Below are 23,441 nucleotides of genomic sequence, written 5' to 3'. Positions count from 1 at the left end.
TCCAAAAAGGCACTGGAGGGTATTGTCTACCACCTGTAGACCTCTGAAATGCTTACTGCATTATTCTTTTAATCTCCCCAAACTTCTATTATGGCATGTATTCCCTTTGGTGGTTAAATAACCATAACCAAATGATTGGAGAAAAATCAAATTCATTATTAGAGTCACTTTGAGATTTGTTGTAACGGCCCGTGTGAACAATTCCCTGCAAAGATGCGATAAAAAGGCAACGTATCGGTTTCCTGATGTGTTCAAAGATATTTGTTCTATAATAACAACACCTGCGCTTGTTATCTATACCAGCTGCCCATCTTCCTTCAACAGTAGGCAAAAAAAGGGGTCTTTGTTGTCTTCATTATCACCATTATAATCATTACAGACTCTTATTGTAATAACCACTCCTCAGGTTTTCTAACCCCTTCCATTCATTCCAAGCATCATCAGCCAGTCATTGGTTTCCACCATCCTCTTCATCATCTTCCCTCCTGTCACCGTTGGTCCCCCTTGTCCGTGTCCTTCTCCTCAATGGGGAGGCTGGAGCGTACCCTCCGCTTCTCCTTGAAGCGTCCCGAACGTGAGACCCTCATGTTTCTGCGACACGTCTGCTCGTTGAAGACGGAGTCCAGCTGGGTGTCGTCGTAGGTCTCATCACTGAGGAGACTGGAGCCCTTGTTGGGTTCGGTCTTCCCTTGCTGGGCCAGGGACGGGGCCTTGGGCTCGGGGGAGCTCTTGGAAGTCGGGCTGAGCTGTTCCTTTGGCTTCTCTGGTTTCACCGAGAATGGATCGAACTCTGGCGTCATGACCGCGTCTTTGAGACCCCCGCTCTTCCTCTTGACCAGGAAGGCCCTCCACCATGGGGTCCTCTCCGCCATCTTATACTGGTACTGGCTGGATTAAGACACAGAAGAAAAAGTCAAATTACTGTAGGCAATAGGGCTTTTACAATCATGACATGACAGGACTTGTGATAATTATGATTTGGAATAATATGACCTGTTGCGGAAGAGCCAGTTATTGGCATTGGTGATTGGAGTATTCAGGTAGACAGTTCATTAACAATCTTATTCACATTCTGTTTATTGCATTATTTATAAAATTGGTTTAGAAATATTCCCCCTTAAACTTGGATGGAACAAATTAACGTGGAATCTAACGATTTTACAGCAACATTGTGATTCGCTCAAATAGTCGCGATCAGGCAATTATATATTCATAATCGTGACAACTATATGAGGCAATTGTACATATGATACCTTGATATAGTTTAAATATTTTCTATTGTCAGGAAATGTCAGATAATGTTAATTTAGCCATATTTTCCTGGCCATGTTACCATCCTCCAAACCCATATCAGCATCACTAAGAAAGTGTGCTGTTTTTCTTTTAAATGGCATATTTGGTTGGTTTAGCTTGTTAGATTGAGATCCACAATTTAGTCACCCAGTAGTGATATTTATAGCTCCTAATCCTAAGAATAACCAGTGTAGCCATGTTAAACTTCTCTGTAAAACTGGTTCAATCAGTTGAGAGAAGTAGTGATTCACGGTTGAACAATGCGCCAAATCCCCACTGCAAACACTCACCTGAGCTATTTCAGCTTTGGAAAAGGAACAGAATGGGTAAAACAGTCCAATTTATATGAAGCGTCAGACTGTGATGACAGTTGTATCCATACGGCAACAAAAAGAGCGTCTTCTTAAATGCTCAGGTACAGGAACATCTGTAGAAACAATTCTTTATTTCAGAATGTTCCCATTTTACGCACGGACAGCCGATGAACGCCTCCCCCGCATCTTCCCGATGTAGTTTAGCATTACACCACCTCTGCTGCAGTTGAAGGGTATCCTCATTCCTCCTCAGCTGTGAACTGACACGTTTATAAGCAGTCCCCGGTCGACGCGAGCCGCAGGTTTCCGCCTCCGAAACTCTCCTCTCGGCGCACCTGTGCGCATCGCTGATTGGTTGAAATCCGCAGGTTTGTTACGGGAGCGGTTGAGGTGAATCTGCCAGATGGGCGGGGCCTGTGGTTGCTAGGCAACATAACCCCATGGGAGCATGCACCTCCGATACATTTGGAAAGTGTCCCATTGTTTTCGCAATGGAACCCAGCCCAACCAATTGTGCAGCCAAATTATGTCCAAATTGAATACTGTACTCACATCAGTTAGACAATTGCGGGAAATATAAATACTTAGCTATTTCTTTCATCACAATAATTGCCACTACCTGGAAGAGGCTCACAGCCAACTACTGCAGGTTATTCCAATAGCAGCCACATGTATAGGTCTATCTGCCTTTGTGTTTTTCTGTCTGAGGTAGTATTTGTCGCTAATCATTTTGGAGACATGTGTGAGACGAAGAATTTGCGCTTCTTCTGCAACGGCATTGCCAAACAACTTAGTCGGGAAATTGTGGTTGATGCCTGCTCACATAACTGGGCAAATAGTTTGGCCTGACGCCAGTTTCACCTGGCTCGACGAGAAGTGTCTTTTCCGGATGCCTGTGCTCGCCCTCCGACTGAACACTTAAGGACCATTCTTTGGAGCCGTGGCCATACTTTGTATTGGTATGGCTGTGTAGCTTTCAGAGTAACACACACGCACACGCACACACACACACGCACACACACACACAGACACACACACACACACACACACACACACACACGCATCAGCCAGCATAATTCTCTGCATAAGTCTTTATTGTCCAAACTCTCGACAAAGTCGTTATTGGGTTGCAGCAGCAGGAGTTCAGATGCATGCATATACAGACATATAGAGCAATTATCACAGCCACAACAATTGAAGTACATTTAAAAGGTGAAAAGTCATGCTGGCTACGTACGGTAGAACAAAGAAGTATCCTCCGTTTGTAAAAGGGCAGAGGCTAGTCCATCTTATAAGATGTGGATGCAAACTCAACCTATCAATTTGTAAATAAAGCCGACTGAAAACTTTACCGCTCTTTAACCCATCAAGCAGCACATCCATAATCCAACCTGTAATATGACAATTAACATTAAAATCTCCAAAAGCCCTCTGGGCCAACACACATGGCTGTATATTGTTGATTGTAGAGGAAAAGTCTGGCATGAGCCTGAGGGCCTCCTAAATGTGCAGTATGCTATGGGAGGAGATGCGGCAATTTGGATTCAACAACTTCTTCAGGCAGGTTCTTCAATGTGTCGTGGTGGTGGGAAAAATACTTTGTGTACTTAATGTAGTTGCCTCTTATTGTTCTTATTATTCATGTACAAATCTAAAACTTAACCCTTTCATGAACTGTTTGTATGTATCACTTGTATGAAAAATCAAAACATTTCGCAAATATCTTGCCCTTTCAGGCATTACAGACAAACGTAATATAAAAAAATACATTTGCTTAGAAATGTAGTGTAGTCAACATACTGTATATTACTGTACCCTTAAAACAAATTAGAAATGCATTGAAAATTGTGCTTAAATACAGAAATTGAGTAAACTACTCGGTTACCTCCCACCTTTGTTTTTCCCATATAGATGAGTTCTGTTTTTATTTTGTATTTAATGTGATTGAATACATTTTTGACTCATTGATTCACTGGGTGAGTATGTGGATGAGGGATAAAACCATTAATCGTGGAATTGGTAAGAAAGATGAGTTTTAAGGGGCAGGTTTCTAGCCTTTCATAAATGAAGATGTGATGCCCATGAGGAGTCCAGTTAAAATTAAAAATTCATAAAGATATTGTGTATTATGTAACAGATGTTTTTGTTTCTGTAAACGCTGGGATGAATTTGATATTAGGTTTCAGTGGTGAACAATCACGTTTGGGAGAAGCGTTATTAAGACAACAGTCATGATTTACATCGGAGAATACCTACCAAAATGGTTTCTGTGTGTCTCAATGTGGGTGTGGGGAATCATTCCATAAACGGTGTGGGAGAGAGAGAGAGAGATAGATGAATGGATGAATGGATTGATGGATGGATGGATAGATAGATAGAAAGATGCCTGAGCTGCAGTGAGCATGCTGCATACCTGGGGGACTCCCTCTCCTTCTGTTCAAGTCGAAACTGTGCCTTGCGTCACCGCGCCGGAGATCTTCGCCCTCCACTTCCTAAGCCGTACTGCAATCTTTATTTCCTCAGAGACCGCACAAAATCAATTCAATCTGATTCAATCCGAGACCCCCCACTATTTAAAATATGTGGTACGTCGTGAATTTATCAGCAGTCGGCGGTCGTTTTTGTCTGAATTGGTTGTTATGACATACAAACCAACATTATGAACCGACACTAATGTGGATTTTGGAACCAATATTTGACTATTAGGAAACATACACCTCAAATCATCCAAGGCCTCGTGACCACCCCTGCGATCTCTGGCTTCTTCCTGTGGGGGTCTCGCTCCCCAGGTTGGGAAACACTGCCCTAATGTACAGTATGTGCAGACAGAAATGCGTGAGCATATATGCACTCACACACACATTTACGGGTACACACACATCCCCATCCTCTTGTATATAAACCTGGGGTATTACAGTTCGAGGCCACAGTAGCACCCTGGGTTTGAATCTCGTCTCCGGTCATGTCATTGTGGAGTCTGCGTCTTATCACCATGTTTTTGACGGTTTGAGGCAGTTTCCTCCAATCTCCAGAGACATGGAGTTAAGGTCCTTACACGTGCCAGTTGCTATGCGCGTGTGTGACCCTGAAATACACTTGAGTCTAGCCGCTTCAGATGTACGGTGAGTTGCAGCAACAGGAACAGGAATAATCGAACAAACTGATTAGATGGATCGTTACAAGAGGGCAATTATTAAACCGCTTCAAAATGGCTTGAGGTAAACTAAGATGTGCTGTTTTGTGGTCATTTACAATATATAAAATTTCATATTTTGAGACATATATTTTTCATATTTTATAGATGCATTTTCCACATGCATAATATATAATTTTCAGAATTTGATATTAATATGCAATATATTAATTGTAATATACTGTTTATACTCTATATGTTATATTTATTAATTGTTCAAAATCTCACGCTAACCTCCTTGTACTGCAACCAGCATTCCAGACTGTAAACCGTGGAAAGTTCAGTTTCACTTGAGCTTTCCCCTGAACCAGACCAAAGAAACATAACGAGATACATACTTACACAAGATTTCCTGATAGAGCAATATAAACATAGATGTTACTCTCTCTACTCCCTCTAATGTGGTTTACGGTGATGCGGCCCCTGGTTTCGAATATGGGGCTGTCTCTACTGAAAAGGTTGTGTTCCCTTGCTGCTGAGACGTGACGAGTTATGACGAGAATGTCGAATAAAGACGGAGGGACGTGGCCAAGAGACACAGAAACAGAAACAGCGACTGGGACTGTGTATCTGTTTCGGTCCAGGAAGTGTTTATTAGATACCCTTTGAATGAATTCAGAGACTACCATCGCTAAAACCCCAACAGAGTTTTAAAGGATAGGTTCACGGTTTTGTTAACCAGGCATTATGAAAATGTTGGTTCCCATCATTTAGAACTGTTCGTAGCACGACCTCACTGAATGCTTTACTGTTGAGAAGCGTACCACACTGCTGCAGATTCTCACTGTGTTTCAATGCAGTCCAATGGGGCAAACATTTTTTTAAGAATTTATTTGAAAAAAGGAAACTTACATCATAGTCACGTGTGTCTTAGCATATATTTTGAACATGTTTTGAATATATTCCCATTTTATTTTTATTTATTTATGTATTTATGTGTTTATGTATTTACAAATGTATTTATTTATATATATTTATTTATTTATTTATTTATTTATTTATTTATTTATTTATCTATTTATTTGTTTGTTTATTTATTTATTTATTTGACTGATTGTTTGTTTATTTGTTTATTTAGTTGGTTAGTTATTTGTTTATTTATGTATCTATTCGTTTTTTGTTTGTTTATTATTATTATTATTGTTATTTATTTATTTATTTATTTATTTGTTTGTTTGTTTGTTTGTTTGTTTGTTTGTTTGTTTTGTTTTTTTATTTACCTGTGCTGTCAGCAGGCTTGGCATACAACACAGGGTATTTGTATGCCATTGCATCCAAGACAGACTTAATCTCCAAGAGGAGTTCAAATTCTCAACCTTCAATCCAATCTTTATTAATCATCAAGAACTGTTTGCGATAATTCTGTCCTGTGGACGACCTGTGGGATGACAAGAGCGCAGCTTTTTTTTAAACGTGACTTCCACCAATCCCTCTCTTTGGAGAACAATCTTACCACGTTTTGGTTTATAAACAACTGATCATCATTACACCTCCAAGAGGGGGGAATCACCTCGGGTGAGACAAATAAACATAGAAATAAACAACAATATTTACTTGACAAAACATAAATATAGAAACATCAGACAACCACGTGTTTTTGACAAAACACAATGAAGTAGCAAAAAATTGGAACAGCAATTGCGGCATGTGGCCTCTTCCTGTGATTGCTATGGTAGTAAGAATAAGGGAGAAGGATGTCATCAGGAGGGTGTTGGGGTGTGTTCGAGGCAGATGCTGGTGGTGTGTGTACCTGTGATGAGTCCCCCTGTGAACGCACAGCACTTGTCCCAAGTGGCTGTGCGTTGGCTCAAGTTCGGTCCGGTGCCCAGGGCCAGACGAGACAGTCTACCCCCCGGCCCCAACCCAGGCACCAAACCCACAACCACTCCCAAGACTGACACATGGCAGCCAGGCAAGGCACCCCAGGATGAGCCCAGGACCCCCACAGAGTATATTCACAATTTTATTTAAAACTACTACTTACAAAGCAAAAGGTTGGCTACAGCAGATTGCCGGTAGGAAGCGGCACAACTTCTTGTTTTTCAAGGATCGAGGACTCAAAAGGGAACGCAAGAAAGTGAATCATTCCAAGGTGCATAAATGCTGACGTAGACTGGCATGTACGTTTCTAAATACTCATCCTCATATACTTTTTTAGTGTGCAATGACGGAGAAGCATTGACGTCAAACGTCAATGGTTCATGGGCATATATTTGTCCATTAAGTCCAGGCAAAATGATAAACCTAAAAAGGAATCTCTTTGTTTTTGTACAACTGGTTGAACCAAAACGTGCAAGCCTTGGGAAAAAGAGCGAGGAGGCAGCCAGTCGGACTGGTAGAGTCAGCTGCAGCAAAGCTTCTCTCAGGAAGTCAGCAGGCTACTGTATGTGAGAACAATTGTCTCTCTCTCTCTCCCTCCCTCTCTCTCTCTCTCTCTCTCACGCACATACATACACGCACACACCTGAACATTTGAGGCCCTGGAAGGACGAACACCGTATACTTGGACAGAGATTTCTTGTACTTTGCTCGTCATATTGCTGTGGAGCAGGAAGTAACTAAGTTCTGCCATTGCTAAAAATAACACGTCTGATGTCTCACAGAGTGAAGGTGGAGTTGCTCTACTATTCTGGTGTACTCGTGGCCTGTGTTTGGTTTAAGGACTGTATTGTTTGGCCAGGTTGCCAGTGTACTTGCACTATTGTATGGTTTGGGTTGGGCTCTTCTGGTGTCAGCACCATGAGTTTGACTCAAACTGGAAGTGGGAAGTGACACAGTGACAGCCAGTCACAGTGATGACCAGATGGATGACCAAAAAAGGCTAAAATTATTATTATTTCCCAATCTGCTTTCCATTCAATGTTATTTCCTTATTAATGGCTGACATACAGGGCATATATGATATGGACAAGCATGATTGAAATTAATTAACTTTCTTCCGCTTTCCACACTGATATGGTTTTATAATACAATAGAACAATGAGCAATCTGAGTTGATTGCATTTTTATTAAAGATGAATTTATTTTACACTTAAAAATACTGAAATTCAAATCATGTTGTGCGTCTGTGTTTTTGTTTTTGCAAATTGTTCAAACATAGTGTTTTTGTGGCTTTTTCCATGCGCTAAAGTGTATGCTGTGTTCAAGACCACGTGGTGGCGCTGTTGTCAAAGCAACATGGCAACCCCACCTGCATTACTGATGGACCCTCTTCCAGCACCCAGTGGCACACAGTTCCAGTGGTGGGGAAAGTATTCGGATGCCGCACTTGAGTAAAAGTAGAGATTTGTGACTAAAAAACTGCCGCGGTAAAAGAGAAATTCACTCATTCGAATACTACTTGAATAAAGTCTTAAGTCGTATTCTCAAGCGGTATTATTTTTGCGCCGCTGTCGCAAAGACAAGCGGATCGCTTTACGTTTTTCTGAAAACGCTCTTTGGAAAGGATCAACACCACTTTGTAAATAAAAGAGAAGAAAGAGGCACGTTCAATGAAAGGGTCTGTTGAAATTGTCACAATTTTAGTTAAATTCAAGTCAAGCTGTATTTATTGTAGTCGCGCAGTCATAGACATACAAACATAGACACCGCATTGACTGCTTCGGATCGTTGCTGGGATACGTCGACTTCGCCGCCATATTGGAGCGGGCAACACTGTAAATCAATAGAACTAAACGGGGCAGCTGTGGTTTCTCTGGATTAAAAGCACTATAACGTTTACATTTCTCATCTGTAATGCGTTAGGGTTAGGGTTAGGGTTAGATATTAAATAACGTTAAATATTCAGGTTCAACATTGCAAAAAGTGCATGTTTTCAATATCTACAATTTGGATAAATATTTATTTGTTGGATGTATATTGTGTAAAATTTTAATGTGTACTTATTTAATCTCATCGGTAATAGTCAAGGTAAGTCACACTATATTTATAGAGCGCATTTCATACCAGGGCAACACAATGCGCTTTACAAAGAAATACAAAATAAAGAGAGAACGTAATTGTCAGCCGATCATTACAAAAGAAGGCCCCTGAAGCAACAGCAACAACAAAAGCAACAACAAAGACAAAAAAACAACAATAAAAGCGACTCCAACCGCAGTGGCAGAAAACAACGACAGCAGCACCAACAGCCACAGAAACAACAACAACGGCAGCAGCAACATCGACACCAGCAGCAGCAACAACAACAGCAGCAAGGTGCACGCAAAGACGTCACCGGAACCGGAAGTGGTAGCTCTCAGCGGAACCGGAAAGGTCACTCAGATTAGAGATGGTTAAGTCGAGGTATAAGGTTACGTTAAGTTGAGGTATAAGCTAAGTGAGAGTTAAGTTTAGGTATAAGACTAGCAGCAGCAACGACAACATCAGTTAAGGTATAAGGTTAGCGGCACCAACAACAGCAGCAATGACAACACCAGCAGTGACAATACCAGCAGCAGACAACAGCAGCAACAAGAACAGCAACAGCAACAGCGCACAAGCGAAGACGTCAAGTTTTCAATCAGACCTCAGGAGGGAGATCTGTTTGACTGTCTCTCTCCGAAAACACACCCTTCTTATGATCCTCTAACTGTAATATCACAACAGAAACAACCACAGCAACCGAAATAGCAGCAACATCGACACCAGCAGCAACAACAGCAAAACCAAAGCAGGAGCAACAATGGCAACGCACACGCAAAGACCTCACCGGAACCGGAAGTGGTAGCTCTCACCGGAACCAGAAAAGTCACTCAGGTTAGAGATGTTAGAGATGTTGAGTTGAGTAGAGATATTTAAATTAGGGTATAAGGTTAGAGATGGTTAGGTTTAGGTATACGTTTAGGGATTGTTATGTTTAGGTATAATGTTCGAGATGATTAGGTTAAGGAATAAGGTCAGAGATGGTTAAGTTTAGGTATAATGTAAGCAGCAGCAACGACAACACCAGTTAAGGTGTAAGGTTAGCAGCACTAACAACACCGCCAGCAGCAATAACAACACTAGCGGCTACTGTACCAGCAACAACAATAGCAGCAGCAAAAACAGCAGCAACAGCAGCAGCAACAGCGCACAGGCGAAGACGTCACCGGTGTTGAGTCAACAGTTCTCAGGGAAGTAACGCACAGCAACGACGTCCCCACAACCGGAAGTGGCAGCCCTCACCAGACACTGAGATTTCAACTGTGTGCACCATCTCATCTTAATCCAGTCACGGTGGATGGTTAAGTTTAGGTATAAGGTTCGCAGGAGCAACAACAATACCAGCAGAAACAATAGCAGCAACAGAAAAGAGCAGCAGCAATAGTAGCAGCAACAGCGCACAAGCGAAGATGTCACCGGAACCGGAAGTGGTAGCTCTCACCGGAACCAGAAATCTCATCTGTATTGAGTCAACAGTGTGTACCATCTCATGTCAACGAAGCAACGCACAGCAAAGACGTCACCGGGACCGGAAGTGGTAGCCCTCACCGGAAATGGAAATTTCAACTGTGTGCACCGTCTCATCTAAGCTAAATTACGGGTCAAGTTTTTCATTCTGACCACGGGAGGAAGATTCTTTTGACTATCTCTCCAAAAACACACCCTTCTTATAATCCTCTCACTGTAATATCACAACAGAAACAACAACAGCAACAGAAATAGCAGCAGTAGCCACAAGACAACAACAGCAGCAGCAACATACAGTTGTCCCAAAATACTGTTGTCCCAAAAAGATTTTCCCATAGGAGTAATTTTCCTGCTCTCATAGAATTTATTACGTATATGTTTATTGTTGCATTTAGCATTAATAATGTTAATACCATCGATTGTTGGCACCGTGCTCCGGCGGGTTATCTCCCAAATAGGAGCCTTTCTGTGTGGAGTTTGCATGTTCTCCCCGTGCTCACATGGGGTTTCCTCCACCTACCATCAGTAAGGACCCCCACCAAAAACATGCACCCATCATCCTCTGACCAGCGATAGACACTTGTTACCAGGTCCCCGGGCACGTCCACGAATGCTGCCCACTGCTCCTGGCTGCCCCCCCGGGAAGGAAGGACAAGCTAGGATGGGTCAAATGCAGAGGCCTCATTTCACCGGCCACCATCCAAAGCATGTGCATGTGTGTGTATGTATGCATGTGTTGTAGTGTGGTGTGTTGCATGACAATTAAATATTCTTCTTCTTATCAAAAGGTGTTCTATCTTTAGTGCTTCTTGAACTTAAAAAAATGACTTTTCGTTTGATGGTATAGACAATTAGGAATAGCTTTCATGACATTATTAAATTCTCTGCTTGTTACTAGAAAGGATTTATCATGGAGGAACCGTTCATAACTAAACAATAATCCATTGGCATCAAAGAGATAGCTTACATAAATAATACCTTTGTCAACCAAATTTTGCTTAAAGACAGATTTTTTTTTTTCAACAGTAATGTCTAGAATATTCCATACGATGGCTTTGTGAGGGGAAAAGTTATTTGGTGTGTATCTTTCAGAAACAAAACTGTATCATCTGCTAGATGTGTAATTTGTATTTCTCTCTGAAATATAGATTGAATGTATTGGGACTGTTCGAATCCCTAAACAAAAGTAACTCTGCAACAGTTACAGATAAAAAGGGAGAAATTGGACACACTGATCTATTTACAGGAAACCTTTTGGAGGTATTGGGATAGATCATTATACTACTATTGATGTCCTTGTATAACATTTCCACTACTGAAATAAAGTTTTCCCCTAATCCAAACAAGTCTAAAACCTTAGATATAAAAAGATGTTCCACTGTATCAAACACTTTATAAACGTTGAGAAATACCATGACCGCCTGTGACTCCAGATACTCTGACTAGTCAAGTAAATCTAAAACTAATCTTATATTGTCTGGCTGGGTTTCATTTATAATCTCTTCAAGATTTGTTTTTAAATGTCTAGTAAATACAAGTGCAAATTATTTATAATCCACATTTAGAATTGTGATCGGACTCGGACGGTTTTCTATTGACAGAGAATCTTTGCTTGGTTTAGGTACCAAATTAATTAATCCTTGTTTAATTGTTGTTGTCATTTTCTTCTTAGAAATAAATTTTCTACATTTTCATAATTGGGGCTTCAATAACATCCCAAAAGCACCAGTAAAATTCAGTAGATAAACCGTCAATCCCAGGAGATTTTCCAGTTTTCATATGTTTCAAGGCTTCCATAAATTCACAGTTTAAAATAGTCTTTTCACAATTAGTTTTAAACTGTTCTGAAAAGGTAAGAATATGTTCTTCAGTGTTATTTAATAATTCTGCACAGTATTCTGGTTCAAACTTAGATTTATATAATTCTTTATATGAAAAAGATCCTACATGTTCTACCATTTCTTTGGGATAAGTACTAATGCTGTTGTTTATTATTTATCCTTTTTTCAACCATCTTGCCCTGGATCGTATAAAGGCTCCTTTAGCAGCATCAACATATAATTGATCAATTTCATTCTGGAGTTGTGTTAGTTTTAATTCCCCATTTTATTTTTTCTTTGCGCTGCTCGCCTTTGTAATGTCCTTGCTATGTTTAGCTATTTCTCCAATTCAAAATTTTGAAGTATTCCCACTTCTGACTATTACTCGTTTCAGTTGTTCTAAAAATATTTTATGCCATTTGTTTAACTGAATCTTCAAAGGTTTTGTCTTTAATGAAGTTATTATTTAGCTTACAATTCCCACAAAGTTTATTATTACTTTCTTTGGAAGAACCTAAATGTATAGAAATCATCTTATGATCTTATAAAGGAACCTTTCAATGTGAAAATTCATGTATGTATTGCAGGCAAGAAGCAGACGTTAACCACAAATCTATGCTAGATTGCTGTGAACTCCTGGTATTACAACAAGTAAACTCTACAGCTTGGGTTTAAACAAAACAAAAACAACGGCCATGCATCTATTACTGACAACTTCTCATTTAACTCAACTGTGGCTTTAAATTGTGAGTTTTGAGAGATTTTTTCCGGAATTCTGTCCATAAAATCATTTGGAGCATCATTAAAGTCCACTCCTGTAATCAAATATGCATCTTTATATTTAACACGGGCAGGGTTGCCAGGTCTCCATGTCAAACCCAGCCATCCTCCAAACTGCGGGAAAAAAACCACCTGCTTCAACACCTAAAATGTAGCCCAATTCCGCGGGAAAACTGTGAACCTGGCAACGGTTCCAGAGTGTTTGTTTTGCGGTCAGCTCCCTGCTGATATGAGCCTTGATCCAAACATGAATCTGGTGATAACTGGCTTTATAACATCATGGTGACCAGTTTTCCTCCCATAGCGAGTAACAAAGGTTTTCAGGGGAAATGTATTGGAGTAAACTGTTTTTGGGATAAATGTAGCTGAGTAAATGTGAAAGTCGTACAGATACTCCCAAAAAATACCCAAGTACAGTAACAACTATTTATACTTTGTAAATTTGCACCTCTAAGCATATCAGAACAGTCTACCTATCTCAAATATTTGACACGTCTACATCCTGTTATCACACTAGTGGTCATCTATTTCTGAATAATGACGGCTAATGTGTAATAGTGGCTGTTGCCACGGGAACCACTTCTCCTTGTTTCACGTCCCTCGTAGCTAGTGGCACCTGGTGACGCAACATAGGAAGTACATCGGAGAATTTAAAGCGATAAATGTGGACGTCAATATAAAAATTTCCAACGTCCCATTCAGCCTCGCATTTCCCAAAATTCAAAATGAATAACAATGTTTTTTTTCTCAGTGGAAGCTTAAACTAGGCATACAAAATAATTTCAAATCAATATTTGTCTCAATGTATTCTTTCATTTGGTAAGTAGTGTGTAATACGCAGGATAATGTGCAGCAAGAAGTTAATTATCACAACATCAGCCCATTCAAAAAGCTAAAATTCCTGACCAGGACTATGGCCTGATCACCCTCTGGGTTATTTTTCCCGTAATCACTGGCTGGCTGTTCATTATCCCTTACGTGTGATTATATATGAATTTCGTATTGATAAAGATATGGTTGTTCGACGAAAAAATACGGCGTCTGCCACCGCCTCCCCTTCCATCCGTACGCCCTGCAAGATGGTTGCCATGTCCTCGCTGTTCCTGATCTGGTTGGCAAAGGGAAGCGCCAGCAGGACGGTGACAGCACGCATGGCCGTAGGACGCAACTCCTTCTGCTTCCCCAACTCCTGCTTCAAAGAACCAGATTGGAGGAGAGGAGAATGCATTTGTGTGTGTATGTATGATATGTATCATTATTATTATTACTATCTTATCAGCAGTAATCAGATGAAATTATACTCCTTGTCTGCCTGCTAATGTAGTGTTAGTGTAGTTAGTAATGTACTAGTGGTGTAGTAGCGCAGTAGGAGTGTAAAAGGAAAAGTGTAGTGGTAGTTTAGTTTAAACATCTCCAGGAAACCCTCCGACAGGAAATCCTGGAGACTGTTGAGTGTCTCCAGGAGATCCTCCAACAATCTGCACCAGAGGAGCAGATCTGTGCTTCCTGCTTTAAAGAGCCTTCCGCTTCAAATGGGAACTACACAAACACTGAAACATTGAATACATGGGAGGCCGGAGTCTGGGGCTTTGTATACTCACACACACACGCACGCATACACACACACACACACGCATGCACGCATACACACACACACACACACACACACACACACACACACACACACACACACACACACCAGTGTGGAGCTTCTGCTGCAGCATGGCAGGGTGGGCGGTGGTGAGTCTGCCCAGACACTTGGCCACCAGTATCCTAGTGCCCTCTCGCTTACTCTGGCAGCCCTGCAGCAGCAGAGACCACACCCTGTCCATGTGGGGCGCGAGACTGGAGGCAGGACAGGCACTGAAGAGAGAGGGAGAGAGTGGGAGGGAGAGAGACGGAAGGGAAAGAAGGAAATACATAAAAATGGAGAGAGAAGATGAGATGACAGAGGGATGAGATGTGTTCGAAATATCAGTCCGAGATATGTGACACATGACATCGTCACTGTACTCGTCATCTGATTCTGAATCAGATCAGATCGGATCAGATCAGAGGAGATTATAATAGATCACATTAGATTACATTTGATGTATTGGATTGGATAAAATTAATTTCGATAAAGATCAAATCAAATTTGATTAAATTACATTACATTTGGTCTAACTAAATCACATTTTATTACATTAGACAGTTTAGATAGATAGATAGATAGATAGATAGATAGATAGACAGACAGACTTTGGTCCAGGTCGTCTTCTATGTCTATAGACATACAGTAGAAGTCCGTCTGTCTTCCTCCTCTTCCTTGTGGTCGTAGTTGGGGTCAAAGGTCATGAAGTTCAGACACAAGCCATCTCCCTTGGACAGCTGTCAATCACCTGTGTGTGTGTGTGTATGTGTGTGTGTGTGTGTGTGTGTGTGCGCGCATGTACCAAGGGACGGCCAGGTTCTGCACCTCTCTGTTCTTGTCCTCCAATAGGCTCGGCACTCTACTCACCACCTTGCACTTGCTGTCCTCATCCAGACGCACTCTGTCCTTCTGCAGCTCCGGCATCAGACATTTCTTCAGGAAGTCTTGAGAAAGTCTTTAGATGGACTTTTGAAAGTCTTGAGAAAGTCTTGAAATGTCTACACCTGTGGTCGTCATCTACCATCATCGACCGTCCACCAGGACAACTAGGTGACTTCCTACATGAGCTTGGCACCCTGCTGTCATCAATACCTGAGCATGAGTGTCCCATGCTCGTCCTCTGTGACATGAACATCCACCTGGACAGTGCGAGCTCGGCTGACTTCCTGTCTTTGGTTCGCTCATTCGACCTAAGACAGGCCCCAACTCCACCGACTCACGAGGCTGGCAAAGAGCTTGATCTCATTCTTGCTCGGAGCTGCACCACAGACAACCTAATCGTCGCCCCTCTCCATCTCTCAGACCACATCTTCATCCGCTTCAATGTTCAGCTTCCAGAACAACCCTCTACCTCCCCACCCATGGTTTCCATCCGCCGCAACCTCCGCAACCTGTCTCCCACACACTTCTCCTCTGTGCTCTCCTCTTCTCTTCCGCCTCACGGCACTTTCTCCTCTCTTCAGGTTAATGATGCCACAGATTCTCTCTGCTCTACCTTGAGCTCATGTCTAGAGAGCCTGTGTCCACTATCCACCAGACATGCTCGATCAACCCAGTCGCACCCGTGTCTGAGTGACACCCTCCGGACATTGCGCACTGACCTCAGAGCAGCCGAGAGGAAATGGCACAAATCCGAAGCGACTGAAGATCTTGCAAGCTACCAGACACTGCTGTCCTCCTTCTCCCCCAGCATCACTGCTGCTAAGAAGGCTTTCTTCAACGACAGGATCAAGGTGCCACGGACACACGTAAGTTATTCTCCACCTTTAAGTCTCTGCTCTACCCCCCACCACCTCCTCCAGCTACCAACCTCACTGCTGATAGCTTTGCCTCCTTTTTTACTGACAAAGTGGCAGCTATCAGCAGCCAATTCTCAATAACTCACAACCTGTCTACTCCGGCTCAAGGCTCATTGTTCCCTGATTTTTCCCCTCTCGCTGAGAGTGAGTTATCTAAACTACTAACATGTAGCCCTCCTACTACCTGTCCGCTAGATCCGATCCCATCTAACCTCCTTCAAGCCATATCACTGACTGTCACCCCGGCAATCACACATTTGATTAATTCTTCCCTCACTTCTGGCACATTCCCCTCTGCTTTCAAAGTGGCTAGGGTCGCACCACTGCTCAAAAAACCTTCACTCGATCCCACTCGAGTGGAAAACTATCGGCCGGTCTCACTCCTCCCATTCCTTTCCAAAACCATTAAGAGGGCAGTCTCTAGACAGGTTACAGAATTCCTGTCAAGAAACAACCTTCTTGATCCACTTCAATCTGGCTTCAAAAGCGGACACTCCACTGAAACAGCCCTGTTGTCTGTGACGGAGGCCTTAAAAACTGCTAGAGCTGCTGCCCAATCCTTTGTTCTCATTCTGCTAGACTAATCAGCTGCTTTTGACACTGTCAATCACAGCATTCTCCTGTCCATACTCTCAAGTATGGGCATCTCTGGCAGTGCACTTTCCTGGTTCGAAATCTTACCTCACTGGGCATTCGTTCAGTGTGACATGGCAAGGCCAGTTGTCTGTGCCTCACCACCTCACCACAGGGGTTCCCCAAGGCTCTGTGCTGGGAGCTCTCCTCTTTGCCATATACACCACCTCTCTGGGCCCGATCATCCACATTCATATCACTGCTATGCCCATGATACTCAACTTTATCTGTCTTTCCTGCCTGATGACCCCACTGTCTTGACGCGGATCTCGGATTGCCTCGCTGACATATCCACGTGGATGAAGGATTACCATCTTCAACTAAACCTGGCAAAAACTGAACTGTTGGTCTTCCCGGCCAAACAAGGTATTTATCACAACATTGATATCAAAATTGACTCTTTATCTCTTGTTCCTTCCAAGGCTGCAAGGAATCTAGGTGTCATTATTGATGACCAACTGACATTCTCGGACCATGTTGTCGCCGTCTCTCGGTCGTGCCGCTTCACACTATTCAACATCCGAAAAGTCAGGCCGTACCTGACCCGATATGCCACTTAACTGCTGGTACAAACCTTGGTGACTTCCCGCCTCGACTACTGCAACGCTCTCTTAACACTTATGTTACACTAATGTTTCTGTTGCAATGTAGCTTGAATGTTATTCTCCCTTGTAAGTCGCTTTGGATAAAAGCATCTGCTTAATGACTCAATGTAATGTAAATGTAAAATGTAATGTACAGGAAGTCTTGAGAAAGTCTTAGTAAGCAATTTGATTCATTAATTTCACTGAACAGTACAGATGCTTTAGGGTCTTTACAGCATCATGATCAACATATATTTTCTTCTCCCTTAGATGCTTCTGTGTGTCAGTGAAGCAGATAACAAAGTCACATTTGTCCAATAGATATATTGAGATAAAATGCTCTATTTTAGCTTCGTATTGGATTGATATCTGTATTGGTGTATCCCAAATACAGTAAATATCCTACAGTGATACCTATAACAATGAGAGAGAGAAAAAATAATAAAGGAGGAGGGAGTGAGAATGACAGACAGACAGACTGATTGCTCCACTTGAACAGGTAGGAAGAAGATAAAGAGAGAAAGAAAGAGAGAGTCTGGTAAAGCCTTTATCGAACCAAAGTTAAATGCAGTGTGTTGTCACATGAGGTTGTTATGAAAATGTCACATCACTGTAAAACTGCTCCATATCTTACCTAAAATCTTTGTCTGTTGAGGTCATTTTCTCCAACAGGTTGGAGATGTAATAAGAGACTGTCAACATCTTGGTGGTTTTGTAACTGTCACTGCCAATTTGATGTTTAAATCTGTATTAAATGTAGGTTTGAAGCACGGGAACTAAGCTGACAGGTGGTGAGAAGTGAAGCAGTGGAACCTGACTGCCTGGCCAAGACAGAAATACTGTAGATGCTGCTGGAAACTATTTCAATGATCATACCGCCATCACATGTCCAGATTTGCTTGGTTTATTTATCTAATTAGTTTTATATTGCTCATGCAATTTTATTTTTTTATATTCAAATGTATTAAAAAAATTACCTTAAATCTATTACTGCTTTTATACAAACTATTTGCATGTTTGCATGTTCTCCCCGTGCTCACATGGGGTTTCCTCCACCTCACGTCAGTAAGGACCCCCACCAAAAAAAACCATGCACCCATCATTGTCTGACCAGCAATGGACATTTATCACCTGGTCCCCGGGCGCGTCTACGTATGCTGCCCACTGCTCCTGGCTGTGCCCCCGGAGGAAGGACAACCCAGGATGGGTCAAAAGCAGAGAATCCATTTCACCGGCCACCATCAAAAGCATGTGCATGTGTGTGTGTGTGCAAGCATGTGTTGTAGTGTGGTGTGTTGTGTGATAAATAAAGACTGTTTCTTCTTTCTTCTTCTCTATTTACATTTTTGCTCGCAAAAAGGCTATGAAACTGATTAACATGGGTAAAAAATATCAAATCTTTCTGTAATATTGTACCCCTAGGTGTTTGCTTTGTGTATTATGTGTTTTCCTTATTATTATGATAAATACATAATTGTTTGGTTTAACATAGGCCTTGATCTACATTTTATTATTATAGGCTGATAATTTACAACCTTTCAAGATTCAAGATTCAAGATTCAAGATTTTTTATTTGTCACATACATAAACATACTTTCATACATATATGCAGTGAAATGTAATGCAACGCACCCGGTGATAGCACACAATATGTCCTAGGAGAAAATAAAAAATAAAATAAAAAGTAGAAAATTCCTTTCTAATAGACCGACTAACTGACTCCTAAAACGTAATACAGTAAGTGGAATACTTATAGAATAAGATAAAAATATATAGAATAAAATACAATAAACATAAATTGAAATAAAATGGAATAGGTTGAAGGAATATGCCTATGTATATACAGATATGTGCATTTAAAGTGGCATGTGAATTAAAGTGGCATGTGAATGTGAATAGAGTGAGGTAGTGAGGTGGTAGTAACCTGTGGCTAAATTCAACACATTATATAAAGGATTTTTTTTTGTGTGTGGTTAATGGGTAATCGGTGTGTGGTGGTATTATTTTACTGTAAAAATCCAGGGAAAAAAAGGGTTGGAAAACATTACTTTCCACTAATTTATAGATGATATATTTTATGTTAGCTACGATAGATCATAAAGCGGAACTATGTCAAACGCTTGACGTTTCAACCGGACAAATCTAAGTGTCGGACTGAAACGGAAGCGGCGTCCAGCTCGTTGCCACGTCGGTGTCCCCGTCAACCAGGCGGAAATCCATTTATTAGAAAGTTGAATAAAGTCTCCAGATCAGACTCGATATGGTGAGTTAAATGCTGTTGAAGTGTCATTTGACTGCTCTTGTAGTTGCTTCCATTCAGTGCTCGCCGAGTTAAGACTGTTTCCTAACGTATTCGCTAATTTGTTAGCAGCTCGGCTAACAGATTGGCTGTATTACTATGGATTATTAGTACTATGTTACATTACTACGGCTTATTAGTAGTATGTTTCATAACTACCGGTTATTATTATTATTATTGTTATTATTATTATTATTATTATTATTATTATTATTATTGTGTGTGATTACTAAGCTTAATTACTGAGTGTTATTACTTAGCTTCATTACTGGGTGTTATTGCTATGTTTCATTACTGCGTGTTATTGCCATGTTTCTGTGTGTTTTATCAGTTATCACTGTGTACTCCTGAGAACGTTATAACGTGATATTAAATCATTTGTTTTAATCTTCAGGTTTCCGTTATCAACACGGTGGACACCTCGCATGAGGACATGATTGTAAGTTGCCAAATCTCCGCTATGTTTGCTGCGCTTGCTATGAGTGAGTGAGTGAATGATTGGCTGACTGGCTTGGCCTGGATGACCTATGTCAGACAGGGGGGCGTTAAAACACTGATCTATTGCAAAACCGTATGTGTTATATTGTTATTACTATCTCGTTTTTTGCCTGGTACACACAGTATACGTAAATGTATTCAAAATTTTTGACTTTGTGAACTGTTGATATAGAGTTTTTTTTATTATTATTATTATTATTATTATTATTTAATTTTATTTATTTTACACATTGCCATTTTTTTCTATCCCTCGGTTAATGTTTATGTTTAGCACATTTTGCCGTTTGTTTGTAGATTCCTGTTGATATATAATTTAAATGTGAATTATGATTACTGATTTAGCATTTTGAAACATAACAACCTTCAGATTGTTTCCTGGTCTGTTTGTGATCTAAAAGGTGTTTGTGCGGTGCTGCAATCTGACATTTGCTGGCTATTGAATGCTGTTTCAATTTCACAGTCTCCTCAAGGGTGTGTGCGTGTGCGTGTGCGTGTGCGTGTGCGTGTGCGTGTGCGTGTGTGCGTGTGTGCCTGTGTGTGTGTTTTCATCCTGTACAGAAATATGTGTGTAAGATGGTGTGTTCGTGCACACTTCTTTGTTTGTTTTTAGTCTTTTATTTGATTTATTATAATTCCACTCAGATTATTTTCATGATCATCAATTATGTCCCAATTTTCTCGTCTCATCTTTGATTTTACTGGACATTTTGGTCAAATGTGCTCTGGCCCCTTGGCCAATCGGTGAGACGGAGAGGCGAGTGCGCAGGGGCTCCGGTGTGCTTCATGGAGAGAGGTTTAAACATGCCTATACTAGCAATACTCCTCTCAAATGTCTGCTCACTGTGCAACAAAATGGACAAGGGGGGGTGGTAGGGTTGTCCGAGCAACTGCCCCATGGAGTCTATGGTGCCTTTCTTATCAGGCACGCTTAATATTTTTTATTTGAAATTAATGGGTGTTGAGGTAGCGGATTGTCTGGGCAAGATATATTCATGAGAACCTCCTCATGAACCTCACACCGCAGCGCACCTGCGATGTGCGTACAGCGGCTGTGCTGTGCTGCTCCATTTGCCCAGAGCAGAAAAATGCCTAGAACCGAAGCTGGGGGTCCATGTGCCTTTACTTTTTATTTTTTATTTATTTTTTGAGCACCTGCCCGTCAAAGTCTCTGTACGGGACTGTAGAGGGGAAGTGAGACCCAATCACCAGTGGTTACTGGACAGCTCTGAGCGGAGAGGGGGAGAACCTCTGCCCGCTCTCTCTATCTTTCCCCTCTCTCCCTCTCCCCCCTCTGCTCCAGTTTTCAGAACACAGTAAACTGCACTTACACGGTTTAAATTGTCTGATTTTTCCTGGCAGAAAAAAACCCCAAAATATCCGTCATCGCCGATAGGCGATTTCATCGTAAATCTGTCGAAGCCCACTCCCACCCCTTCCTGAGACACACACACACACCAATTCTACATCCTGTGTAAAAGAAACACCTGGAATAGAAATTATATAAATACACACACATAAATCTACATTATATGTATTCCAATCAGTGTTGTGTACATCCCTTATACACATTTCATAGCCTCTAGCCCTCTTATTGCCTCTTAGTCTTTCACAGCCTGCATAATTTACAGTTTCTAATAACATAGTATGTAAATATTTGTTTTATTATAAATATTTAATTGTAATATTTCATAATTAATTAATATTTTGTTTAATTATTTATTCACTATTTTGTTATTTTTTAGCCTATATCGTGTTGCTTTTTGTCTTTTTATGCACCAACCTCACCAAGTCACTTTCCTTATATGTGCAAATATACTGGGCAAAATAAATGAATTCTGATTCTGACATGTCATCGATATCTATACCCACAGTCAACACTAGCATCCATACTTCCACTTAGCCCTTGCCACAGCCTTTTTAAATTATGTTGTGCAAAGAGCATGTGTAGTTTATTCTATATATTTTCCTTTTTTTTTTGACTGTTAAGCTGTTCCATGAGCTGTCTCATGCTACTTGTCTGTACAACAGTGGCCCGACCATTACCAAGACAAATTCCTTGTATATAAGATAAACTGAGAGAGATCTTCCATCCAGTGTGTGTTTTGACCACATTTGAACCAACTAAACAACCATGCTGCTTATCATTAATATTGTGCATTGCTTATTTAACATTTTTATTAATTGTAAATTCTACTTAGTAGAAGTTCTTTTGTTGGCTGTTTTTCTATGTGTCTCCATGTTTATGCTCTCTGCAGCACGACGCCCAGATGGACTACTATGGCACGCGGCTGGCCACCTGCTCCTCCGACCGATCAGTGAAGATCTTCGATGTGAGGAACGGAGGGCAGATCCTGGTGGCAGACCTCAGAGGGTAAGATGTGGGAAGTGGAGGGAATATTGAAAATTCAGCATCAGACAGAAAATGTATGAGGATTGGATTGATTTTATTCTCGGCTGGATCATGAACGGTGCAGCAGGGATTGTTGCCCTGCTGTTTTCTATATGTAGGGTATGCTTTTCGGACAATTAGCCTTTAGCATTTTGGGAAAATATGATTATATGGCTTGTATACTGTACGTCGGTAAGACACAAGCACTTGGGAGTTATTTATCTCATTACACTCAATTACAAGTGAATGATGACTTGTTGGCCATTTTAGAATGCTCTCATGGTGAGTTGTTGAAGAATAGTGTGAGCCTGTTTGTAGAATGGGAACTCTTAAATGGTGTGTGTCTGTGTCTGTGTCTGTGTCTGTGTCTGTGTCTGTGTGTGTATGTGTGTGCTTCGCACTTCACAGCCATGAGGGTCCCGTGTGGCAGGTGGCATGGGCTCACCCCATGTACGGGAACATCCTGGCCTCCTGCTCCTATGACCGCAAAGTTCTAATCTGGAAAGAGGAGAACGGCACCTGGGATCGGATGTACGAGTACACCGGGCACGAGTCTTCAGGTGGGTCCGTCGCACTCTGCCTTTCTGTCTGCCTGTCAATCTGTCCGTCTGCCTGTCGCTCTGCCTGTGTCTCCCCCATCCCCCTTTCTTTTTCCCTCTCTGTCACAAAATACGGCAAAACATTACGTATTGCGTTCAACATGTTTATTATAAATTGCGGGTGTTACCTAATGGATAATGTGAAGCCAACAGGTCATTATCACAAACTGACCCCTCTGACAGTGGGGAAGCAGGAAGTGAGAGGGGCCGAGCTTAACGCTGCCCTGCGTTGTGCGT

The 23,441-nt window shown here is 41.4% G+C and overlaps 2 protein-coding genes across 2 annotated transcripts in view; one reads left to right on the top strand and one right to left on the bottom strand.

Moving 5' to 3' along the window:
* Positions 1-488: 488 nt before the first annotated feature.
* LOC307244255 (uncharacterized protein) lies at positions 489-872 on the bottom strand (the record flags this gene model as incomplete). Its single annotated transcript, XM_080019382.1, has 1 exon — positions 489-872. The coding sequence occupies one exon, from the start codon at positions 870-872 to the stop codon at positions 489-491; it is 384 nt and encodes a 127-aa protein (XP_079875508.1).
* An 18,701-nt stretch (positions 873-19,573) lies between these two features.
* The window catches only part of LOC307244706 (protein SEC13 homolog), a 6,969-nt gene continuing 3,101 nt past the window's right edge, over positions 19,574-23,441 (top strand). Inside the window, exons 1-4 of the mRNA XM_080019978.1 lie at positions 19,574-19,682; positions 20,113-20,157; positions 22,472-22,587; positions 23,014-23,165. Coding sequence (XP_079876104.1) covers positions 19,680-19,682; positions 20,113-20,157; positions 22,472-22,587; positions 23,014-23,165 — 316 coding nt within the window. The 5' untranslated portion in view covers positions 19,574-19,679. The remainder of the gene's footprint in view (positions 19,683-20,112; positions 20,158-22,471; positions 22,588-23,013; positions 23,166-23,441) is intronic.

The sequence above is a fragment of the Zeus faber genome (genome assembly GCF_960531495.2).
Source record: "Zeus faber genome assembly, chromosome: 1".
Classification (NCBI taxonomy): Eukaryota; Metazoa; Chordata; class Actinopteri; order Zeiformes; family Zeidae; genus Zeus; species Zeus faber.
Note: the sequence above shows the minus strand (reverse complement) of the source record. Positions and strands in the feature narration are given on the sequence as shown.